Genomic DNA, 24,037 nt, shown 5'->3' on the forward strand with positions numbered 1-24,037 from the left:
GCAGAATAGAGTGGAAGAAATCATGTTTAATCAACTTGGCTTCCCTCTATTACTGTATCTGACCGACTCCTCACCCATAAGCATTCCAACACAGAGAAGGATGGTACTTCCACCTGCCTTTCCCAACTTTGTACCTGAGAAGTTTAGTTTTCTCATTTGCATATGTGTTTATGAGTCAGGAGTAGGGGACACATGGGGGTACACATGCTTGAGAGTTTCCAAGTTTGCTTTTCTTCTCATGTTTGCTTATTTCTCTCCTTATGGCAGGGGTGGCAAACAAGATTTTTACCCTCACTCAAAATGGCAAAATGCAATATGTGTTTAATATATTATTGTTAAAATTATATGCTTTTGTGTGAGTGTTTATCTGTTTTGGCAGGTCAATGCGTGGTGTGGCTCTCTGACTCTCACAGTTTAAAATTTTGGCTCTTTGTGCTGAACTTGTTCGCCACCCCTGCCTTATGGGGTCATGATCATAGAAATCTTACCCAACTCTTGAGGTCCAGAAACATGCTTTTCCTATCTTCCCCCACTCTGGACTTGCTACTGGTGGGTTACTCCACCAAACTGAGGGGGGTCTTTCTCAGCCTTAGCCAAGGCCCTGCACTTAGTAGGTTCTTAGAATATAATTTATTTTGTTTTGTTTCGGTGGGTATTTTTCTGAGCAAAGAGAGGCCTCTCAGTTATCTGGGCTCAGATCATTTATAATCTACAGGCAAACAAATAATCACAAACAAACCCTATAATCAAACCCTCTCCTGGACTGTTTCCCCTCCCCCACCCGTAGAATCCCAAAGCTCCTAGAATCACTAGCATCTATCAACTGAGAAGCAACAATTCGAACTCATCTAAAATGCTGTAGCATTAGAGCTTGGATCCAACCATCATTTATCAACAACATATCGGTTATTATCTAGAGAAGTAGTTCTCAAACTTTTATGTGCCTATCAATCAGGTAGGGATCTTGTTAGTATGCAGATTCCGACTCCAAAGGTTGGCTGTGCTGGCTGAGCTTCAGCATTTCTAACAAGCTCCCAGGTTCTTGGTCTTTGAATAACAAGTGAGCCTGGCACTCCTGGATGCCCATGAGCTTGCCCTGGAAAGTTGTGCAAGAGTCTCTGGGCACACATACTTGTGGGTGGTTGGCATCTACACATACCCCTACCTACATACAATTGCTACCTGAACTAGTTCTACGGTTGCTTTGGGACTAAGATATTGCCTCCCCCATTACCTTCTCATCACCTGGCTACTTTGACAACCTGCTCTTGCCACAGTAATGTGCATTAGGAACAGAGCTATCATCAGTTCAGAGTTCAACCCTACCTGCATATTTCATCTCTTTGTGCTTCAGTTGCCTCAGTTATAAAATGGATCTGAGAATAACCACACCCACATCATAGGTGTGTCAACAGGATGAAATGAGTTTTTCTATCTTTCTTCCAGCTGGTAGGGTCCAAATACAGAGCAACTGAAAGACACTTTTCCCTCTCCCAGCTACTTAATCCCTTCATACTTCCTTTACACACAAATCAAATGTCCATTCTTTAGTGAGGTCCATTTATACTCTTGTCTTCCTGCTGCCAACTTCTCCCCATCTGTTCCCACCAGCCCCCCATGACACTCAGATTTATGTGAATGAGGTCACTCTGTGCCAGTCCTCTTAGTTGTCTGTATCCCCTCTCACTTCACACACTGGATCTCAACCCCAGGAAACACTTCACAAATATATAAATTTTTAAAGAGTGAATAATGAATGAGATGATGAATGTTTGAGGAAGTGAAAGATTATGAAGCATTTGCATAAACTGAGGTAAATTTTCAATATCCCCTCACTTCCTGTGGGCAATGGTATAGTCAAGTACTCCTCTTCTGGTATTCCCATGTGTATTTCTCAGTGGAAATCTGCAGGTTGATAGAGTCCTACCAGTTGGAAAGATGGATTTAAGGACCCATCTCATTGCTATACTCTCATTGCTACACAGTCTCACCATGACCCTCCTGTCTCTTGCAGGTGTGTTCTTTACCTTCCATACCTTTCACCTGGAGAGTGGCCATGACTACCTCCTCATCACTGAGAATGGCAGCTTTACACAACCCCTGCGACAGCTGACGGGCTCACGCCTGCCAGCCCCCATCAGTGCTGGCCTCTATGGGAACTTCACTGCCCAAGTCCGCTTCATCTCTGACTTCTCCATGTCCTATGAAGGATTCAACATCACCTTCTCAGGTAAAGCATGCAGCAGCAGCCCCTGAAAAGAAGTCATGAGCCTCCTGTTTCTCCCTCTGAATTTCCTGGCAGAGAAAATGGCCCAATACGATCTCTGGAAATCACCTCCTGGGGCAGCAGGACATGGTCGCTGTCCTTTCCATGAACAGAGAAGGAGCGAGCAAGGGTACAGGAAAGCCCCACTTCTGCATGTGGTTCAGATTCATGCTCAACTTGAACTGCCCAAGTGCTTGAACTAGGGGTTCTCCTACAAGTACTTTTGCCCTTATAATTCCAGATTCTTCTCTTAATTTCACTTACATGCTTTCATAACCAAGGGATTTGAACATTTGAAAGGAGAAGAGGGTGGGAAATGAGCATGGGAGTTTGCCAGTGTCCCTGGTGATGGTTTCATCAGTATTGGTTGGTACTGTTGGGTATTTATTTCAGAGTCCCAGAATCCTCCAAGGAGAAAAGAGGGTCCATCATTTCCTTTTGTACTAAGTCTCATTTTCCACATTTCTCTTGTCCCATTCTTTTCTGCTAGGAGCAGCATTGACAGGCTCTTTCTGGCATGGGCAAGCTGTCTGTCCTCAGGGACATGGCCTGGCACAACTGCATGCTGGCTCTGTAAAAAATCCACATGCCTGAGCCAGCCCGGCCATGGGAACATGCCCAGCCATAGAGCCTGCCTCTCCCCACACAGAGCCTGGGACCATGTCTTGGAAGAGAGATGTCCTTGGGGTAGAACCACTGTCATTTATGTGCCATTGCTGGGGGGGTTCCTGGCAGGTCTCTGGCCAACAAATACTACTTTTCAGGGTATTGGCTTCAATGACCAGTGCCACCAATGCTACTTCATGCAAAGTGTTGGGGTTCTTTTTTTACAGTCTAAGTTTCCTGCACAATCTGACCTCTCTAGTACCAGGCTGATTAAATTGCTCGTATTCTTTTGTTTGAAAACTTTATTTATTTATTTATTGATTGATTGATTTTTGGGCCACACCCAGCAGTGCTCAGGAGTCACTCCCAGCTCTGCACTCCGAAATCACCCCTGGCAGACTGGGATGCAGGGAATCAAAATGGGTCCCTCCTAGGTTGGCTGTATGCAAGGCAAACACCCTGCTACTGTTCTATCTCTCTGGCCCTGATTGCTCAGGTTCTATTCCTGGAGAGGAAGAGGCTGTATGATCTATTAGCTGGCAGTTTAATATCAGTGCAGAGGTGAAGGGTGCAGACCCCTCAAAGTCCAGACCGTCTCTTCATCCATTGCAGTGCCACCTACATGTTTTTTCTCATGCTGTTTCTACTTACCTCTACCTTTTGTGGACTGGAGGAGCCTACATGTTCCATCTCTGTCCCGATTGCTGGCCCTTCGCTCCCTGGAATGCCGGCATGTGTGTTGTCACTTTCCTCACCTCTCCCATGTCACCCCTCACACTCGATCCTACTGTATTTCCAGAATATGACTTGGAGCCCTGTGAGGAGCCTGAGGTCCCAGCCTACAGCATCCGGAAGGGCTTGCAATTTGGTGTAGGCGACACCTTGACCTTCTCCTGCTTCCCCGGGTACCGTCTGGAGGGCACCGCCCGAGTCACGTGCCTGGGGGGCAGACGGCGCCTCTGGAGCTCGCCTCTGCCAAGGTGTGTTGGTAGGTGGTCACGTGCTTTCATTTTGCTTCACTAATGGGGGGGCTGAACTTTAGTCAATTGGTATGAGGGAATGGCCCACACTCAGGCCAGGAATCCAGAAGTCCTGAGTGTGGGATCAGGCTCAGCATATCCACTCAGTGGTGGGGACTATGAGGGGGTGGCCTAACTTCCTCCCACCCCAATTGCCTTCTTTGAACCGTGCGGGACAGCAGTGCCTGCTCCAGGACTATTATGTAGCTGTGTGCAATGTAGATCCACAGATGGTGCTCAGTGTACTTGGATCCCTGCCCTTACCTCCCACCCGGGCCATACAGCTTGGAGGCACCTTTGCCCATGGAAGATCTCAGTCTGGGGGAATCTAGTCCTATGGGGAGCTGGCTTGGAGAAGTTCCAAAATCATCTGTGCAGCTGGGGCAGAGAGAGAGAGATGCAAGGCGGTTCACATGGAGATTCATGGAACATGGGCAGAGCTCTAGGTAGTGGGGGTGCCAAGGGGGAGAAAGAGGAAGTCAAGCTAGGCTTCCACGGACAAGTCTCCTGTCCTGACTGAGAGAGTGGAGTGGGTGGGGAAGAGAGTTATGTCCTAAATACAAGGACTTGTAGTATGCCAAGCACTGCAGAAGGCTACAGCGGAAATGCAAGTCCACTTAGAAGGGAAGAGCAGTCAGGAAAGACCCCTCTGTGACCTGAGGGAATGAAGGCACTAATTGCAGAGAATAGGAGTCAGAGCCATGGAGTTTGGGGGAAGTAGGATCCTTGGCACTGGGGAAGCTTCTGGGAGGCCAGTGAGAAGCAGCTGCAAACCATGTGACATTAGAGAGGGAGCTATTGGCCTCAGAATTAGGATTCCTCCCACTCAATGCTCTGCCTGCCTCTGTTAGAGTTTGAAGAAGGAAGTCAGTTGGGAGCACCAGGCTAGAGGGAAGGGAGAAAGGCAACTTCACCCTGAGTGTAGAACCCTGACTGGCTGTAGGTCCTTTCCAAGTAAATGGGCTCAGCACTCACCTCAAATCAGGACACAGTTCAGGCTGAATGATGATGCACTCCTGTTGCAACTTAGGCTAGAGTCAAAACATGCCCAACAACTACAGGGCCTCAAAGAAATCAGGACTACCCCACACTGGCAAAAAGGGCCCTGGGTTCAGCCTTGCCTGAAACTACTCCAAAGATCCTCAGGCTCTGAAGGATGGTCGTAACCCAGCTGGCAAGATGGGCCAGGGCTCTGTGGTCATGGACCTAGGCAAGTCTCTTCCAGGCCCCATTCCAGCTGTTAGATGTTGGGCAAGCCCCAAAGCCCTGCAAGCCTTAGATCCCTCATTTGTAAAACAGAGATAATTAGATTTATTCTGGATTAGATGACACAATTTACATAAGCCATGAGGTGCCCTGCAAGTGTCGTCGTTTTGCCAATATCCCATTTAGTCTTTTTAATGGATAAACTTATCGTCACCACTATACTTGCTTGCAATTGCAAAGGGAACACAGTGAGGCAAATACAGAATTTCATCCTGGATTTATTAAATAACCCCAGAATTTATCCTTTATCCTGTAATCACCCCCAAAGCACCCCATTCCCAACCTGAGTATACATTTAGACAGACAGACAGACAGACAGACAGATAGATACACACACACACACACACACACACACACACACACACACACACACACACACACACCTTCCCTCATATCAGAGCAGCGTCTCTCAGAGAGCATTTTCTTCCTTTAGAAATTGTTGTTCTCAGCTGAGTGGTTTGGAGACACATTGTTCTTGAATGGGATTCTTCTACACCACAGATGGACATTTTATTTGGGTATGTGGGGGTACACACAATAGTCCTCACAGCTTATTCCTGGCTCTGCTTTCAGAGATAACTCCTGGAAGGGGCTCAGGAAACCACATGTGGTGTTTGGGTTGAAGCTGAGTCAGAGCATGTGCAAGGCAAATGCCTTCCTGTTGTACTATTTCTCCAGCCCTGAACAAACATCTTAAACTCCTGCTTCTTTGATTTCATTAACTGAAAGCATACTTTCACTTATTATTCCATTTTCTGTTTGTCTATAACACCTTGCAATATTTTCATGATTATATTTGTCTTCTTTTTTGTGTGTGTTATTAATAATGCACCACAATTATAATCACCGCTAATTACCACTGTCACTGCCACAGAGCCTCAGACAGGAGGTACCCTGGGAATGCCCAGCCAGGGATGTATGTACCAGGGGCTATATGTACTGGAGGTGTAAATTAGATGATTCAGCCCAACCAGTGTTAGTGGGAATGTTCCCAGCTGAGAAGATGGATAGCCCTTGACCTCAGAAGCCCCTAAACTCGATTTGGGAAATATAGCCCTGAACTCCACAAGGGTCTGTAACAGGAGATAGGACACTGTTTGGAAGAGCTCTAGGTGATGGACAGTGCCTTGCCTTGGCACCCATCCTTGAAGGATAAAATGAACCCCTGACCTTAGAAAACCCCCTTGAATATACTGGCAAAAGTCAGGAACAGATCTGCATCATGTTTTCCTTGTTTTCTTGCTTGTTTCCCTAAACATCTGTTTTCATGTGTGTCTATCCTGGGCTACTTGAAGCAAGTAACACTACCCTCTATCCCCTGCCCCTATATCCTCCCTGGTCACCAGGATATCAGCCCAGGCAGGAAATGAGGCCCTGGGGATTGGCCAAGTACTGGCCCCATTTGATGTCCTCAGTCCTGTTTCTCTCACAAAAGTATTGGGTATGGGAATAAAGATTGGCCCATGCATCTGCTGTGCCAGAACCTAGGAAAGAAGTTCACAACCCCATAATGAAGCCCAAGGTCAGAAGCTCTAGGAACAGGGAGGATGCTAGGAATACGAGGCAGCCGAGTCAGTTACTGAAGTAGGCCAGAGGCCTACTATTAATCCTACTATTAATCCTGGCCTTTCTATTAATCCCTGCACTCAGAGAGCTAGGAATCCAGATGACAAGAGGGAAGCCATATATATACTCTCTTGGAAGAGACAGGGAAGAAAAGGAATATCATTACTGAGAGTTTACTCCATTTTGGCCTCCCCATATTCTGCCTATTTGATCATAAGATCTCATATATGCACCTGCTATAGTCATATAAGAAGGCTGTAACTGTCTAGAATAGACTGGGGTGCTGATATATTTGACCAATTAAATCTAACCTCCAAGCCCACACCGACCCCACTACACCATTTGCCTCTTTCAGGATGAGGAGTTGTTTGTGAGCCCTAGGGATAGAGAGTGGCTTCAGAGAGCTGTCTACAATATCAGGCTGAGAAATTAATGTAGAAATGTGCACCCCCTCCCCAAGAAATCAGCCTCCTGTGAGGACCCCCAGAAAACTTACACACTCTAGAAACATCTCTACCTAAATCATCAGCAGGCCCCAGGGTGCCTGTGCGCCACACTTTCATTTTAAGCTCCAGCTCAGCACATCCATCACACACATTTGGATGCCTTGCCAACAGGCTGAGTTTAAAGTATTGCAAGACTGGATTTCTCCTCAGACAGTTGATGGATGTCTTGGTCAATTCATATTGCTGTACAAAAAAATACCACAGACTGGATGGCTCAAACAATAAGCATTTATTTCTGATAGTCCTGGAGGCTATGAAGTCCAAGGTCGAGGGGCTGGCATATTCGACATCTGGAGAAGGCTCTCTCCATGAGCTGCCAATGGCATCCTTTATATTGTGTCCTTACAAAGAAGAGCAGAGGGTTCTGGTCTTTTTTCCTCTACTTCCAAGAGAATTCTTTGTAACCTCTACCTTCATGAGTTCATCCGAACCTAATTACTTCTGAAGGTATACACCACACACACACACACACACACACACACACACACACACACACACCCCTAAATATTATCACAAAGAGGATTAGGACCTTAACATAGGAATCTTGGGGATGGCTTACATAAACATCTTAGATACTTGAATTCTAAAGGGCCTATGGTAGGAATCATGAAAAAAAAAATGAGAGCTTAGGAGTGGGATGTAATCACTGACTTCAAAGATCTAAGAAGTTACCCCAGATATAAGACACACACAGGTATGACAAACCCACAAGAGTTCTGTTCTGAATGCCCTGTGTCATCACATGCTCCACTGAACACATTTCTGGTTTGGGGTAATTAGGTTAAATACATGGCCTATTGATTCATGGTTCATTGCTTGAAATTAGATTTCTTCTGACCAGTGAGTGTGCCTAAAATAGGGATATTGAGGGATGATTTGGAAAGGAACTAAAAGCAGACTTGCTGCCATCAGCCTCAAAAATTCAAAATATTATCCAAACTCCCCATATGTCCAGACAAATAATGGGCCTGCCATCTGGACTTCTATTTACATTCTTCCAGAACCTAATTATTTTTAGGACTGTATATCTCCAGAGGTCAGTGTACTCCATATCCATTCATTCATTCATTTGGCAAATATTTATTTTACAGATGATCTGGGCTAAGCCTTAGAAATTCATAGATTCATTAAGCATAGCCCTTGCACTTCTATAATTCACAATTTGGGTGGGGAACAAAGAAAAGAAACAAGCGAGCAGAGTACGCTCACAGCGAAGACTTTGGTATGGGAAGCACAGGGAGTGATTTCACAGTTATTATAGACCCTGGAGAGCCAACTTCAGGTTTCTGCAGCATATGCCTGATCGTTGAGCTGCCTCCCTTCTCATTTGCTGATAGTTCTCCCCTGCCAAGGCCCTGAGTGGGTGTTGGGATATAGAAGCAACACTGAGTTTTAAAGGATCCACAATAAGGTGGAAGAGATAGAAAGGTGAATGAATAAGTCAAGTATAATGTGATAGCTGCTACAATGCTATGGAGATAATGGGAGAAATAATGATGAATTCTGAAAGAGGAAGGACAGATTTTTGAAAGAAGTGCATGCAATTATTAGCTGTTGAATGAATCAAGGTTTTACTAGATTGATGCTAAAACTTTTTCTGGAACCTCATTCAGGCTGGGGGTGGGGGGAAAGATAAATTTCAGGAGCAAGGCTTCTCTACGCTCTCCTATTCACAAATTGAGAAACAGGTACGATCTCAATTGCTAAGGACAAGGCTCTTGTTCTTTAACAAACCAAATGTCTGGGAACTGTTGTGACTAGTAGCTGAAATAATACTGGTAAAGTTTAATAGGGGCTAGCAGTAGTTACTGAATCTAGCCCCTCTCTTCTTTGCCATTCTCTGGTACTTCCTGAAAGCCTTCCTCTGTCCTCACTTGGCTGCCTCCATCTTTTGGTGCCATTCTGCTCGGTCATTTCTGTTGCTATGATACTCTCTGAACAGGTGTTGGGAGTAGCTGTTTCATAACACTGAAAGTAAGGGGTGCCGGGTGGATTCGTTTCTATTTCTGCAGCAGGAGGCAAACAAACAGAATAAGTGTGATAAAGAAGCAGACAGCATGAAAGTGGGCAGGTATTAAAAGCAAACTTGGCTCCATTGCCCTTATAGACAAGGAAACATGCGGACATATAACCGGGCATTTTGCTAGGTAGAGGGAAGAACAACTTGCCATCATTGTGAGATTCTCCAGTGCTGAGTTGGTTCTGGCTGTAGTGGATGGGGGTTAATTGGTGATTATTGTGATTCTCTTTCCAGCGGAGTGTGGGAATTCAGTCACGGGCACGCAGGGCACGTTGCTGTCCCCCAACTTTCCTGTGAACTACAATAACAACCATGAATGCATCTATTCCATCCAGACGCAGCCGGGAAAGGGGATTCAGATTAAAGCAAGGGCGTTTGAACTCTCTGAAGGCGATGTCCTCAAGGTAAAACCCACAGATGCCTTGGTATATATGTGACATCATTCCAAAGGTGATCTGCACACAGTAACACACATAGCTCTGTGCTAATGCCCCAAACTTTGTTCTTCCTTTCAAGTCCCAAGGTACTATCTCTACTCAATTGGGCAAAAAGAGAACCTAAAAGATAAATGTGTTGGGCCACAGTAATAATATAGATGGTAGGGCATCTATCTTACATGAATCTCACCTAGATTCTATCCCCACATCATCTCCTGAGCCCTCCAGGAGTGATCCCTGACTACAGAGCCAGGAGTAATTCCTGAGTACTGCTAGGTGTGACCAAAAAATATAAAAGTAAGATAGAAATTCTTGTAAGTATCTTAGAATATGGCTTTGTAAGTGCTTAGAAGCTAACAGTTCTCTCTGCAAATCAAGTGAGTGTGGAATGCATGATAAGTGATACCCTGATTCTGCATGAGTGGTCAGAGCACTAGGTTTTCCATGGTGAAGGTTCATCATCCAGCTGCCTAATGTAATACTCACAAATGTGTGTATGTATATGTGCAAGCACTTTAATAATTCCATGTTTGTGGATACTTCTACTTTTGTATGGACCTTTATAGATGGTGTGAATTTGTGTGCATACTTGTCTTAGTGTCTTAATTCCATGTTTGTGGATACTTCTACTTTTGTATGGACCTTTATAGATGGTGTGAATTTGTGTGCATACTTGTCTTAGTGTGTTCTCTGCATCTGTGCATGTACATACATTTGAGTATATATTTCAGTAGACTCATGTTCCATTTATATATTTCAGTGTGTCACAGTGAAGTACTTTATGTGTTAGTGGGTTAAATAGAATAAATTAAAGGCATGTGTGTGGGGTAGAGAAAATAAGTGACATGACAGAAAGAGAGAGAACTATAGATGGGGCATTGTTAAGACACTGTACGTGACTTTGTGTGTGTGTTTGTATGATGATTTGATGCTGCATACCATGTGCCTAGTATATTTGTGTATAATCAAATAGTTATGCTTAAGATTCTATCTAAAAGATACCTTGTCAAAACAGATTATAAGGTAAATATTAGAGCATGCCCATTTTTATTTTAGGCAAACAAAAAATAGATTATTCTCATATAGTTTTATTTCCCTGAAGATAGAAAACTGAAGTTGAAACCCGAGGACAGAGATCACTAATCAAGGCTATGCAGAAATAAAACACTAAATAATCCCCATCCTTAAGAAATATGTCTAGATAGTCTGAGTGTACTATGCTGTTGATTCACAGATGGTACCTGGGGCAAATGTTCTTGTAGTGTGTGTGATGTGTACATTTCTGTGTTGTGTGTGTTATGTGTTGTGTTGTGTATGTTACATGTATCTGTGTGATTCAGTGTTAGAAGACATGCCTTCCTGTATTTAATTATCAAGAGGACTTCTTCTGAGGCAACTATTTGGGACTGAGTTCACATGAAAAAATGAAAATGACAATAGTAGGGGGTTAGGACCCTATTGCTAACTTCTTAAACTCTCTTTTCAATCCCTCAGCTTTTGAGACATGGAAAAAAAGTGTGTACTTCCATAAGTAAGCAATAAGTGAGACTTCGTAATCCCCAAATTTACTTCTCCTGTAAATCCCCAAATACATATTCCTCAGAATATCTTCATACAACCCCTTTGATCTTCTCTTCCTTTGTCCATGATCCACAGCAGAGTCAGAGGATGTTATCAGGGACAGTGGGCCCAGAGTGATCTCTTCTGTCCTTTCATCTATGCTGCTGATGGACATGATGGAAGCTTGACAGTACAAAGGGCTGTTGTCAATCCTGCAGCAAAAGAAATCTTTAAGGCAAAACTTACTTTCAGGTCTTGATAGAAGCATATCAAGTGATGTTGCAAAAAGGAGAAGAGCATCTGGATTGCTAGAAGCCCCTGGAGTAGGGTCCTATCCAACTTCTTCCTATCAGTGGTCTAGAATCAGATCAGCACTTACATAGGCAGTAGTTAGACTGCTCCACCCACACTGCCCAAGGTCTGCCTGCATACTCAGTGAGCAGTCTAATGGGCCTAAGAGAAGGGTTCTCAGGTACTCAGTCTAAGAAGGGAAATAAAAGGGTCAAATAAATAAAGTCAGAGATTTTGGAAGGTTCAGGCCCCAAGTAGGCCTGAAGTGTTAGAATATGGGATGAAGTCCTACATTTCTAGGGTGAGTTAAGACTCCTATCTGTTTTTGTAGCCACCTGCCCACTGTTCCTGTTACCCATCCTTGCTAATATTGAGTTCTACCTTCTACCATAAAGCCTCTTCCTCATATCTAGATCTCTTTAATGTCTCCCTTGGAAGGCTGGAATGTATCTCTGACCTGACTTAAGGGTCAGAACCCTGTGACCCCTAAAATTCAGCAGAATGCAGTCTGGAACAGAGGGCCAGCTTGTGAAAAGAGGAGGTACACCACCTATGCTTTTCTTGGTCTGACTCTTATCTTCAGGGCCCTAGGCTCCCAGAGAAGAAACCTGGGGCATTAATCTATGCAGGATTGATTTCGGGGCAGAAGGGGGGTTCCCCAGAGCGGTGGTGTAAATGGTAAAGCATTTATCGTGTTACCAGCTAACCTAGGACAGACCGCAGTTCAATCCCCCAGCATCCCATATGGTCCCCCGAGCCAAGAGCTATTTCTGAACAGCATAGCCAGGAGTGTCACCGGGTGTGGTCCAAAACAAACAAACAAAAAAAAACCAAAACAAACAAACAAACTGATTCAGAATCAAAGAAACTCAAAGCTTTGGTTTACCAAATAGGATACAGAGCCTCCTGCCAGCACCCTCCACTGCAGAGGCACTGCAGCTTAGACCTGTCACTTTGCTTTACTGCAACATGAATGTGTGCAGGAACCTGGAGCAGCAGTTACCTCCAGCAGCATCTTGTCTCCATGGCCCTGAATAGTAGGTAGGTACCATCAGACCACCTTCCTGAATACGAGCAGAATCTCATCTCTGGAACTTGCTTATCTCTCCAAAGAACCCTGAGATATTCCCTTGAGATCCTGGCCAAGGAGACCTGTCACCTACACAATGCCTCATTGATCTCCCAAAGTACAATATTCCAGGCTCCTGGCCAACATCCCAAGCTGCATACTCAGTCTTGTATTTCTGCCCATGAAGTGAAATAACTATTTTCTTGCATTTATGCCCTGCTCTTTTTTTTAGTCTTTAATTATTGAAAAATTTTTAAGCCCTAATTCCAAAGGAACTCTAAATGTGTCTCCCAGAATGGTTTGATTCTTTTCATTCTTGTCAAAACAAGAAAATTGGGTGGGTGATGAAGGTATCTTCCATGTGGTGCTCAGGAGACCTAGGGAAGACTTCTGACAATTCTTAGCTATCTAGGCTGGTGGTGCTATGTGAGGATCCAAGGATGTGGTGTTTCCATCCTGTAAGGGTCTCCAAGATGGCAGCTGACAGTGCTTAATAGATGATCTGGCACTAGGGATGGAACACTAGCCCTAACCCCTGTCATCTAGGGCACCTTCTCTACCAAACAATTCACTTGTAACACTGGCCCAGCCAAAAATGTAGTTGTGTCAGTAGACATCTTCTAGCTCACAGTGACCACTGAAGCACATTCTACTACTGGCTTCCTCAGAAATAACTCAAGGTACCTAAAAAAGGGGCAATGTAGTCTGAGCACAGAAATTAGCAAAGGTGCCTTGCACCTCCTAAAAGGTCCAGACTAAAAATCTAATCAAACTATCATCCACACAAATACATATGTGTTAGTGGAACTCAGCAGGAAAAATATTAATGACCACCATGTTGAGAGCAACAGAACCTGGTGCCAAGCATGAATATGGTGGGAATGAGATTTCTGTCCCATGACCCTCTGAAAATATTCTAAGTCTAACTGACCAGCATTCCTTCACTTCATACCATTCTGACTTTCATTAGCAAGGCAGATAACATAAGGCAGTGCTATGTCTGGGTCCTAATATTAACCAGGCTCTTTTAGAAGAAGCTGCCATCATCACTCAAACATCTATGCACAAATATGCTTATACACATATATACACACACTCAAAGACACATACCTTTGAATGTGCTGTATATACACATAAACACACATATCAACAACAAGCATAGGGGCTGGAGAGGCTACTTCTAGGCCCCACCCCCTTCAGCTGTTTCCAGTTTGCATTTTTGGCCTACCTCTGTAATATAGTGCCAACAAGAAAATTAACTGGATGTGTGTAAATATTCAGTGGATCAGAAGAAGGAGACCCATCTGAGGAGTCAAAGCTAATTGGCCCTCTGTAAGCAACAAAGGAAAAAAATCTTTTAGAGCTCCTAATTTGTATTCTTAACAAGATTTGAGAGGGTATTATATTTATGACACACACAGAAAGCAGGCAGTAATGAAAACAGAGCAATCTAAGATGGGAAAAGATTGAATAGAGATGAAAAACATGATCACCCAATTAAAAAATGGAATGGAGGCAATGAAGAGAGGATGGTAAACCACAGAAAAATGAAATCAGTTTATTATAAGATAAATTTGAGAACCCTCACATCTCATAAGGAAATGAAAAAGACAATTTTTATATTAATAAAATGTACGCTTACTCCACAGTAAAACTTTATGTGCCAAATAACATAGCATGAATAAATTAAATAAAAACTGCTAGAAATGTTAAAAAATTTAATAAAGTTGCAGTCATTGTGGAAGACTTTAATATACCTCTGTTAGTCTCTAACATATTACGTAGGATAAAAATAAATATAAGAATTGAGATTGCTTACGTAATAAAATAAACCCAAAGAAAATAGGAAAAAAATACTCTGAAAGGGCCAGAGAGATAGTACAGCAAGTAGAGAGAGCCTTGTACCTGGCAGATTTGATCCCCAGAGCCTCATGTGATCCCCTGCCAGAAATGATCTCTGAGCACAAAGCAAGAGAAAAAAAATCTTAAAGATAAAGGAGTGATGAGAGAGAAAAAAGAATGAGAGAGTTTAGCAGATAGAGCACTAGCCTTATACACGATGAACTGGATTGAACCCCTGGCATCTCATATGGTCCTCTGAACACCACCACAGTAATTCCTTGTGTACAAATCCAGGAATAATCCTTGAGCATCTTCTGACTCAAAAGCAAAAATAAAATATATATAAAGCCAAAAAAAAAGATTAAAAAAACACTAACAGTTATCTAAAAATTTTAGCAGGTTCTCTAAAAATGTAAAAATATGTAAACCTGGTAAAAAACAGATCAAGGAATAACAAACTCAGAAATGTATACTATTAGGGAATATAAAAAGGACCAAATATATAGTATAAATAATTAAAATTATGAAATATTTAGAAACAATTATACTCTAAGAAATTGAAAGCTTAGATGAAATTATTTTTCATCTAATATAAAAAATTAATTTATATAAAAATCAAGGACCAAGGACCAAGGACCAGAGTGATAGCACAGCAATAGGGTGTTTGCCTTGCAAGCAGCCGACCCAGGACGGGCTGGGTTCAGTCCTCAACATCCCATATGGTCTTCTGAGCCTGCCAGGAGTGATTTTTTTTGGAGGGGTTGTTTGTTTTTGTTTTGGGGTCACACCCGGCAGCACTCAGGGATTACTCCTGGCTCTTTGCTCAGTAATCGCTCCTGGCTGGCTTGGGGACCATATGGGATACCGGGATTCGAACCACCATCCTTCTGCATGCAAGGCAAATGCCTTACCTTCATGCTATCTCTCCAGCCCCCAGGAGTGATTTCTGAACACAGAGCCAAGAGTAACTTCTGAGCACCACTAGGTGTGGCCCAAAATTTTTATATAAAAATTACTAATGTAAAGAGAAAATAAAAATCTGAAAAGCCTGTAATCATTGAAGAGGCAGGCTATTTCCAGACTAGTTTCACACAGTAATAGGCCTAAAATGTTTTATTGGAAACCTAATAAAACAAAAGGAAAGGGTTATCCCAAAGAAAAAAAAGAAATACCTGGGACCGGAGCAATAACGCAGTGGTAGGGAGTTTACCTTGCACACAGTCGATCCAGGACACTCGGTGGTTCGAATCCTGGCATCCCATATGGTCCCCCAAGTCAGAAGCGATTTCTGAGCATATAGCCAGGAGTAAACCCTGAATGTCATCGGGTGTGGCCCCAAAACAAACAAACAAAAACAAAAAAAAAGAATAATTAACCATATCCAACCCATTTTATTTTATTTTTTTACACAGATACAAATTTATTCATGATTTTCAGTCATGTAATATACAACACTCTTTACCAGTGGACATTTTCCACCACCAGTTTCCCTCCAGCTTTCCTCACAACAGCCTATGGAACAGTTCTCTCTCTCTCTCTCTCTCTCTCTCTCTCTCTCTCTCTCTCTCTCTCTCTCTCTCTCTCTCTCTCTCTCTCTCTCTCTCTCTCTCTCTCTTTCTCTTCTCTCTCTCACTTTCTCTCTCTTTCTCTCTCCCCCCTTTTAGATATTGTGGTTTACAATATTGTTACTGAGGGGTATTGTACCTGCCTCCCCACACCATGGGGGGGGGTCTGAGAGAGAGGGATAGATAGATGTAATTCACTGCCAGAGGGGACCAGGGGAGACCCGTAGATCCAGGTTCAAGAGAATAGAAAACGAGGGATAGATGCAGAGCATGCTTTATTTCTGCCACCTCCCCCAGGATTGGCAGGCTCTGCTCTAGTCTCTACCCTGGAACCCCCAATAACTGCCAGACTTTCTTTCTTATAATTGCCCCCTATTTGGGGCGCAATTATTTGTTGCAGGGGATGTGTCCAGGAGCTATGGCCAGGGGTCATTTCCAGGTCCAACTGCCATTACAAGGGTCCTGTCCAACCACCATAACAAGAGAGGGCTTTCATCCCCCTTAAAGGTACATTAAATAATTAATTTCCTTAAATATGTCAACAGGGTATCATGCCTATCGATTCTTCTCTTTTCAGCACCCAGTCATTGTCCAGAGTGATCATTTCTAACTACCATTGTCATAGTGGTCCTTTCTCTGCCCTAAATGCACTCTTTTCCTGTTAGCTATTTGTGGGAAATTTCCTACCATGGACAGGACCTCCTGCCCCTCATCTCTATTGCCTCTGGATATTATGACCATACTATCTTTTCTTTTTATATATATATCCCACAAATAAGTGCAATCATTCTATGTCTGTTCCTCTCCCTCTGATTCACTTCACTTAACGTAATACTCTTCATATCCATCCTTATATAAGCAAAAAGCTTCATAATATTCAATTGTGTAGATGTACAATAGTTTCTTTATCCATTCATCTGTCTTGGGCATTTGGGTTGATTCCTGATTCTGGCTATTGTGAACAGTGCTAAGATGAACATAGCGATGCAGAGGGATTATCTACATTGTGTTTTTGGGATCCTAGGTTCAACTTATTTTATTTAAAACAAAAAAGATAAATTTTATATCAAATTGAAGAGTATCCTGGAACAAAATCTATGCCTATTTTATTTATAACCATAGACCTAAAATTCAAATTTCAGTGATAACAAAATTTTCAACTGGGATCAATTCTAGAGAAATGAGAATATTTTAGCATTAGAAAAGCTCATTATAAGGGAGAGAGACACAGAATAGTCCCACTCATCTATGGGTTTTAAGAAAAATTAAAGACATTGAAATAATTCCCAGAGATGAGGGCCAGAAGGACCAGCTCAAATATAAAGCTCACCACAAAGAGTGGTGAGTGCAGTTAGAGAAATAACTACGCTGAGAACTATCATAACAATGTCAGTGAATGAAGGATGTAGAAAACCTGTCTCAAATACAGGCAGAGGGTGAGGAGGGAAGTGATGGGGCATTGGTGATGGGAAGGTTGCACAGTGAAGGGGGGTTGTTATGATTGAAACCTAACTACAATTATGTTTGTAATCACAGTGTTTAAAGAAATTATATAAAAAAGAAAAGCTCATTATGTTACTAATTTTGTAAACTATATAAAATTTCTATTGTTTAGGTCAAAATCAGGGAAATAGTAGCAAGTGCATTGATTCAACCTAAATCCTATAAGCAGATTGGAAGAGAAAAGTATATTATCCTTCCATCCACCCTAAAAGATATAATGAATTTTAATGCTACTTTATTATTTTAATTATAAGACTAAAACTAGAATTTTCTTAGTCTGATAAAAAAATTCTACTAATCAAAAGATTCCCTGTTATAAAGAAGAAAAGCAGTCACTGTGATAACTTAGCATTACTCCATATTGTGTCAAGTAAACCCAACTATTACAATTATACCCAACAATACAAAACTATTAATAAAATAAATAGAAATAAGTAAGATTGCCTCTTTTATTTAGAGCATACAAAAGAAATAAATAAGCTATCAGGACCTGTAAGATAATTCAGCAAAGCTATTGTCATTTTCTATAATCCATCAAAACATATCAACAAAGGATGAGAAGGAGGTATCTCACTCATAATGGAAACTAAACTTTTAAACATTGAGGCTGGGAAGATAGCTCAGTGGCCAAGAACACATGTCTTGAATGCAGGTGCCCAAATTCAATCCTTGACAGTGCTTGGTCCCACAGAACTGCAGAGCTGGGAAGTACCACATCACATCTCTAGCACATATATCAGGCAAAACTGGCCCAATTCCATTGGGAATGATCATCAGTAGAGACTCTTGAGCACTACTTGGGAGTCCCAAACTCCCAACTGACCCCTGTCTAAAATAAAACTTAAATATTTATAGGAAAAAAGTCTTCCAAATACATTATGATAAAATATAAAATATATATACATTATGATAAAATATAAAATGTTCTTTTGAACAAAAATCAAGGCAGTCTCCTTTCATTTTTATGGGTGATCCTAGAAGAGGAAAGTAAGACTATTGAAAAATATGCAAAATATACTCAATTTTACCAAAGTCAACAACAATCTAAACTTTAAGTGGGCCTCTTATACTGGCGGGTCAGGGGGCAAAGAGTGGTGGTATAGGGTACACCCTGGGGACATTGATGGAGGGAAGTCAACATTTGTGGTGGGATTGGCTCTGATTCATTGTATGTCTGAAATCCAACTATGAAAGGACTTTGTAAATCACAATGGTTTCAATAAATAAAATTAAAAAAAGGTACTCAATTTTAGTTTAGAAAGAGAAACAAAAGGAAAGACACTGTTCCACAATTATCCAACGGAGTAAGGGGGCTAGGGGGATTATAATGCTTGAAAATACCAAGTATTGGCAAGCTCCTAAAGTAATGGAAACACAGGTTGTTAGAGGACCAATAGGTGTTGATCTTTGGAGAGCCATCTGCCAAAGCTAAGTATGTGCCTGACCAGCCACTCTATTCTAAATACACTCCTTAGAGGCTCTCAAGGACACTGTGTACAAAGACATGGAACAGTGGTGTAATATTTGGATGTGAAGAACCATCCTGCCCACAAATTTATACTGAAACCAGTTGTCTGACCAAATTGGTTTATTTTATATGTAGAGGTAGTTGTATATCAAAATACCTAGTAGTGAACCTTAAATTTAATTTATGTTTTGTCAAATGTACCTTTATATGGATGAAAAAAAGGATAGCCATCTAATAGAGATAACTAAATAAACCAGTACCCAATATGATGGTTAGTCATAGAAGCTCTATTATTTCTCCAGGAAATTTGTGTGTAAAAATGAACTATCACTTGCTTAAAGATGAACTAGACCATCAGAGCAGTTCTCTTAAAAGACAAGCAATATGCTATTAGGAAATAAATGTATACTAAGGAACATTTCCCAAAAGCTATAAAAAAATAAACATACTCAAGAGGACATAAATAATTTTATTTAAAGACATGAGACAGGGGCCGGAGAGATAGCATGGAGGTAAGGCATTTGCCTTTCATGCAGAAGGTCGTTGGTTCAAATCCCGACATCCCATATGGTCCCCTGAGCCTGCCAGGGGCAATTTCTGAGCATAGAGCCAGGAGTAACCCCTGAGCGCTGCCGGGTGCGACTCAAAAACCAAAAAATCAAAAAAAAAAAAAAAAAAAAAGACATGAGACAGCCTTATTAAGTGGAGCCCAACACTGTGTAGGGAAAGGAAAATTTAATATTATACAGTCAAAATTGTCTCTAATCAACCCATGTATTTAATATTAGTTACTAAAAGTTACTCAAGTTGTTTTAGGCATAGCTTTCTTTGTAGAAAATTCTTGAGTTCATAAATAGGGGAGAATAATTGCTTAAGTGAAAAGAAGATAAATGAGGGGCCAGAGCGGTGGCGCTAGAGGTAAGGCATCAGCCTTGCAAGCGCTAGCCGAGGATGGACTGCAATTCGATCCCTCAGCATCCCATTTGGTCCCCCAAGCCAGGAGCGATTTCTGAGTACATAGCCAGGAGTAACCCCTGAGCATCGAGTGTGCCCCCTCAAAATAAACAAATAAACAAAAAACAGCAACAAAAGAAGACAAATAAGGGGCTGGAGAGATAGCAGGGAGGTAGGGCATTTGCCTTGCATGCAGAAGGATGGTGATTCGAATCCCAGCATCCCATATGGTCCCCTGAACCTGCCAGGAGAGATTTCTAAGCATAGAACCAGGAGTAACCCCTGAGCGCTTCAGAGTGTGACCCAAAAAAAAAAAAAAAAAGACAAATGAGAGAGGATTTGCCCAAAGTATTTAAATATCTATAAATATATTATATAGTATTTAAAACAATATGGATTGTGCATAAAAATATGAATGCATGTGAATAGGAGATTGACAAAGTCAACTTTATCTAATTACATATATAATAAAAGTGGATTTAACATTAATAGTGAATAGGACCAGAGAGATAATATTGTGGTAGAGTACTTGCCATGCAAACAACCGACCCAGACTCAAACCCCAGCACCACATATGGTCCTCAAGCATTCAAGAAGTGATCCCAGAGTACAGAAATAGGAGTAAACCTGCCGTACCACCAGATAGGGCCCCAAAAATAAATAAATAAAAATAAACAGTTGTGGATGGAAATTAACAACTTAATTTAGTTAAATAGCTAGTCTACTGGGAAGTGAAGGTAGAATCCTACCTGATACGAGTCAAAATAAATTCCAAGTAATATAAGGAATAAGTATGAGAAGAAAACATTTATTTATTTGTTGTCCACTTATTAACTTTTTTTTTTGTCTACTGATATGCCCACCATTCTTTCTTCATTTCTTTTTTTTTTTTTATATTTTGACAGTTAATACTTTCAACTCATGAGCATAAAATATTCATTTCCTTATTTCTTTTTAAAAGTGTCTTTGTTTTCTTTTTTTATAATGCAATGTATTGTATATAATAATATATTGTATATACATTGTATTCCATTATTGAATAACAATATTTTTTTTTCTTAACACCACCCATCACCAGTGCAACATTCCCATCACCAATGTCCCAAGTCTCCCTCCTCCCCACCCGACCCCCGCCTGTACTCTAAACAGGTTCTCAATTTCCTTATTAACTTTTATGTGCCAGGGATATATCATGAACAGTGATAAAATAAATAATCATATGGTAAGAAGCAACTATATGATAGAAACTCCTGCAGCTATTTAAATGTTATTGTAGAAAAGTAATGATTTGGAAAAAAATACATGTCAAGTATGGGTTATCATATAGTTTAATCTTTGAGGGGAGAAGGAAGAGTAAAGAGAAAGAGTGAGAATAAAAATCCTGGAAATACAAGTAATCCCCAAATATTATGAATGCCCAAAGTTGTTTTTATTTTCTTTGTGCCTTTCTGTTTTGTAAGTTGTCTGCAATTAATATTTTATTGTAATGACACATAAGAATATTTTTATGCTTAACTAATCAGGATGATATGTGCCATGAAATTAAGGAAAAAATCTTGTTCCCATTATATTTTTATTAATTAACAACAGTTTCTTAATATTGCCATATATCCATTGACTATTCAAATTTCAAATTATCCCATAAATGTCATGATATTTTTTTAATTTAAAATTTATTTGCATCAGTATGTAAAAACAAAGTCTACATGGTAGACTAGCTACCTCAGGAATTTTTATGTCTGTAGCTTTCTGTCCTAGGTCCTTTTAAAACTCTCTTGTCATTTATTTTATTGGTAAATTGAGTCATTTGGCCAGTGGAATTTTTCAGCCTCTGGATTTTGCTGACAACAAGCTCTAAGATTCCTTTGATGGGTTCCTCTAACCTCTGTGTTTTCTGTTAGAAATTGTATCAACTGACTTCATCTTTTTCATCATGAAACTCACCATATCCAATTTGTCTCTCTTACTGCAATGTTATCAAGTGCAGATGAGCAAAACCTTGGTCAATTAATTACAATGTATTTTTTAATAAGTAAAAATATTTGTCCAGCCTCTTGGATGGAGTAGAAAGGAAAAAACCTTTGAACTTTGGTATCATCTCTATGTCTGCTGGAACTCCAGAATTCCTTGTCTATTGATGATATAAAGCAATTGTACATAAAATTTGGGCTTTGGAGGCTCCCAGGGGCCTAAACAAATCTCTGTAATATACAACACTGTTAGCTTGAAGGATGATTTCTTTTACAAAGCTTTGCTTCATAAATAGTAGAATGGAAATATTGTTCCAATTTTCTGGCAGCTGGCACCACATCCTGAGCCATGCACAAATATTCATCACCCACCCATAGATCCCATCTTTGATATTTACCAAAGTACCAGGGGGTCCTTCACTCAATCACAACTTCTGTTGTTATTTGTACAATTATCTGGAAAGGAGCAGCAACCTCGGAACCCGGGGAGCCCATTCGTTATTCTGATGATTGTTGCCTTTGCTGGTTCTCAGAAGTTCAGGGGACAGATGGGAGTCAGGGAAGCCAGATGCCTGCAAGATCCTTCCCCTGGCAAGCCTAACAGACCCTCCCTGAAGTCTTAATTGTATGAGAGAAAGGATAGAGATTGGGTTTGGAGAAGAGAAAAGAGCCAGGACATACTGGTCATTTTAACTCTGTCCCACCAGGATCTAGGTCTCAGACCCAGGCCACTGCCACACTGAAGACATGCAGGATAATCGTCTCCAAGGATAGGATTGATTGTCTGATGATGCTGAGATGTTGAATGCTTTTACTCTCTGCCTGTGTGCACAAGCAGATGGCTCAGACAGTCAGGCTGCCCTATCCTAACCTCCCCAGGCTGCTGCACTGTAAGCTAGTGCCATATGGGCTTGAGGGAACAAGAGCAGATCACCACTGGAAAGGTTAGAACAGCAACTGGTTCCCAGCGAGTAGCTCACACTGAGATGGGCATGGCATAGCTCTGTATCACATGGTTAATTCACAGGCTCATTGTATTCAATGACTCACTAACATTCTCAACCATTACCTGTGCTAAATTCTGGGCATATAGGCTTAAGGGTAAAAAAAAAACATTGCTGAAAATACCACCATGCTGGGCCCGGAGAGATAGCACAGCGGTGTTTGCCTTGCAAGCAGCCGATCCAGGACCAAAGGTGGTTGGTTCGAATCCCGGTGTCCCATATGGTCCCCCGTGCCTGCCAGGAGCTATTTCTGAGCAGACAGCCAGGAGTAACCCCTGAGCAACGCCGGGTGTGGCCCAAAAACCAAAAAAAAAGAAAAAAAAAGAAAGAAAATACCACCATGCCAATGCCACAGAGTTGGGGTTCTCTTTTTGTTCAGGTATATGATGGCAACAACAACTCTGCCCGTTTGCTGGGGGTGTTCAGCCGCTCGGAGATGATGGGGGTGACTTTGAACAGTACATCCAGCAGTCTCTGGCTTGACTTCATCACGGATGCAGAGAACACCAGCAAAGGCTTCGAGCTGCAGTTTTCTAGTAAGTCTTTCTGCACCAGAGAAGACAATGAAGCCAAGGTTTCTCGAGTTCCAAAAGCAAAGACTGGTTTCGGGGCCCCCGTCCATCCCATGATAGTTAGGTTTTCTCTAGCTAATTATTTACTCTAAGACACTGTGCCTGGGATTTGAATGAGCTGCCACTTGGCTTATGGCACTGGTTCACATGTGGTTCAAACTGAGTCAAAAGGCAAAGCATAGCTGTTACTCACTAATCCTTTAAAAAAGAATAAACACTGAGCCTTTTAATTAAACAAGCCCAAGACAGCCTTTCCTAATCATGGCATTTATAAAATAATGTTCAACTAAAGCTAGACATAAAAATGCAAATACTCATGGATAATTATGTTCTTTTTCTTGGGAGTGGGAAGTGGTTAAGCAATACTCAGGGAGCCTGGGAACTATTCTCAACAATGCTCAGCCATGAAGTTTTTCATTTTTCGGGCCTAGTGATTTGTGTTGCTTGGCCCAAAGTGCTCGGGTGTCACCAGGGCTATGTCCAACTATATTTAAAGAGCCATGTGGTATCAGGGCTTGAACTTAGGTTTCTGCACAAGCAAGGCATGTGTTCT

General features: G+C 41.6%; 1 protein-coding gene across 1 annotated transcript in view; it reads left to right on the forward strand.

Moving 5' to 3' along the window:
• Positions 1-24,037, forward strand: part of CSMD2 (CUB and Sushi multiple domains 2) — a 638,485-nt gene that overhangs the window by 408,850 nt on the left and 205,598 nt on the right. Inside the window, exons 20-23 of the mRNA XM_049775147.1 lie at positions 2,015-2,230; positions 3,672-3,860; positions 9,484-9,653; positions 23,292-23,448. Coding sequence (XP_049631104.1) covers positions 2,015-2,230; positions 3,672-3,860; positions 9,484-9,653; positions 23,292-23,448 — 732 coding nt within the window. The remainder of the gene's footprint in view (positions 1-2,014; positions 2,231-3,671; positions 3,861-9,483; positions 9,654-23,291; positions 23,449-24,037) is intronic.

This window comes from Suncus etruscus, chromosome 6, assembly GCF_024139225.1.
Source record: "Suncus etruscus isolate mSunEtr1 chromosome 6, mSunEtr1.pri.cur, whole genome shotgun sequence".
Taxonomy (NCBI): domain Eukaryota; kingdom Metazoa; phylum Chordata; class Mammalia; order Eulipotyphla; family Soricidae; genus Suncus; species Suncus etruscus.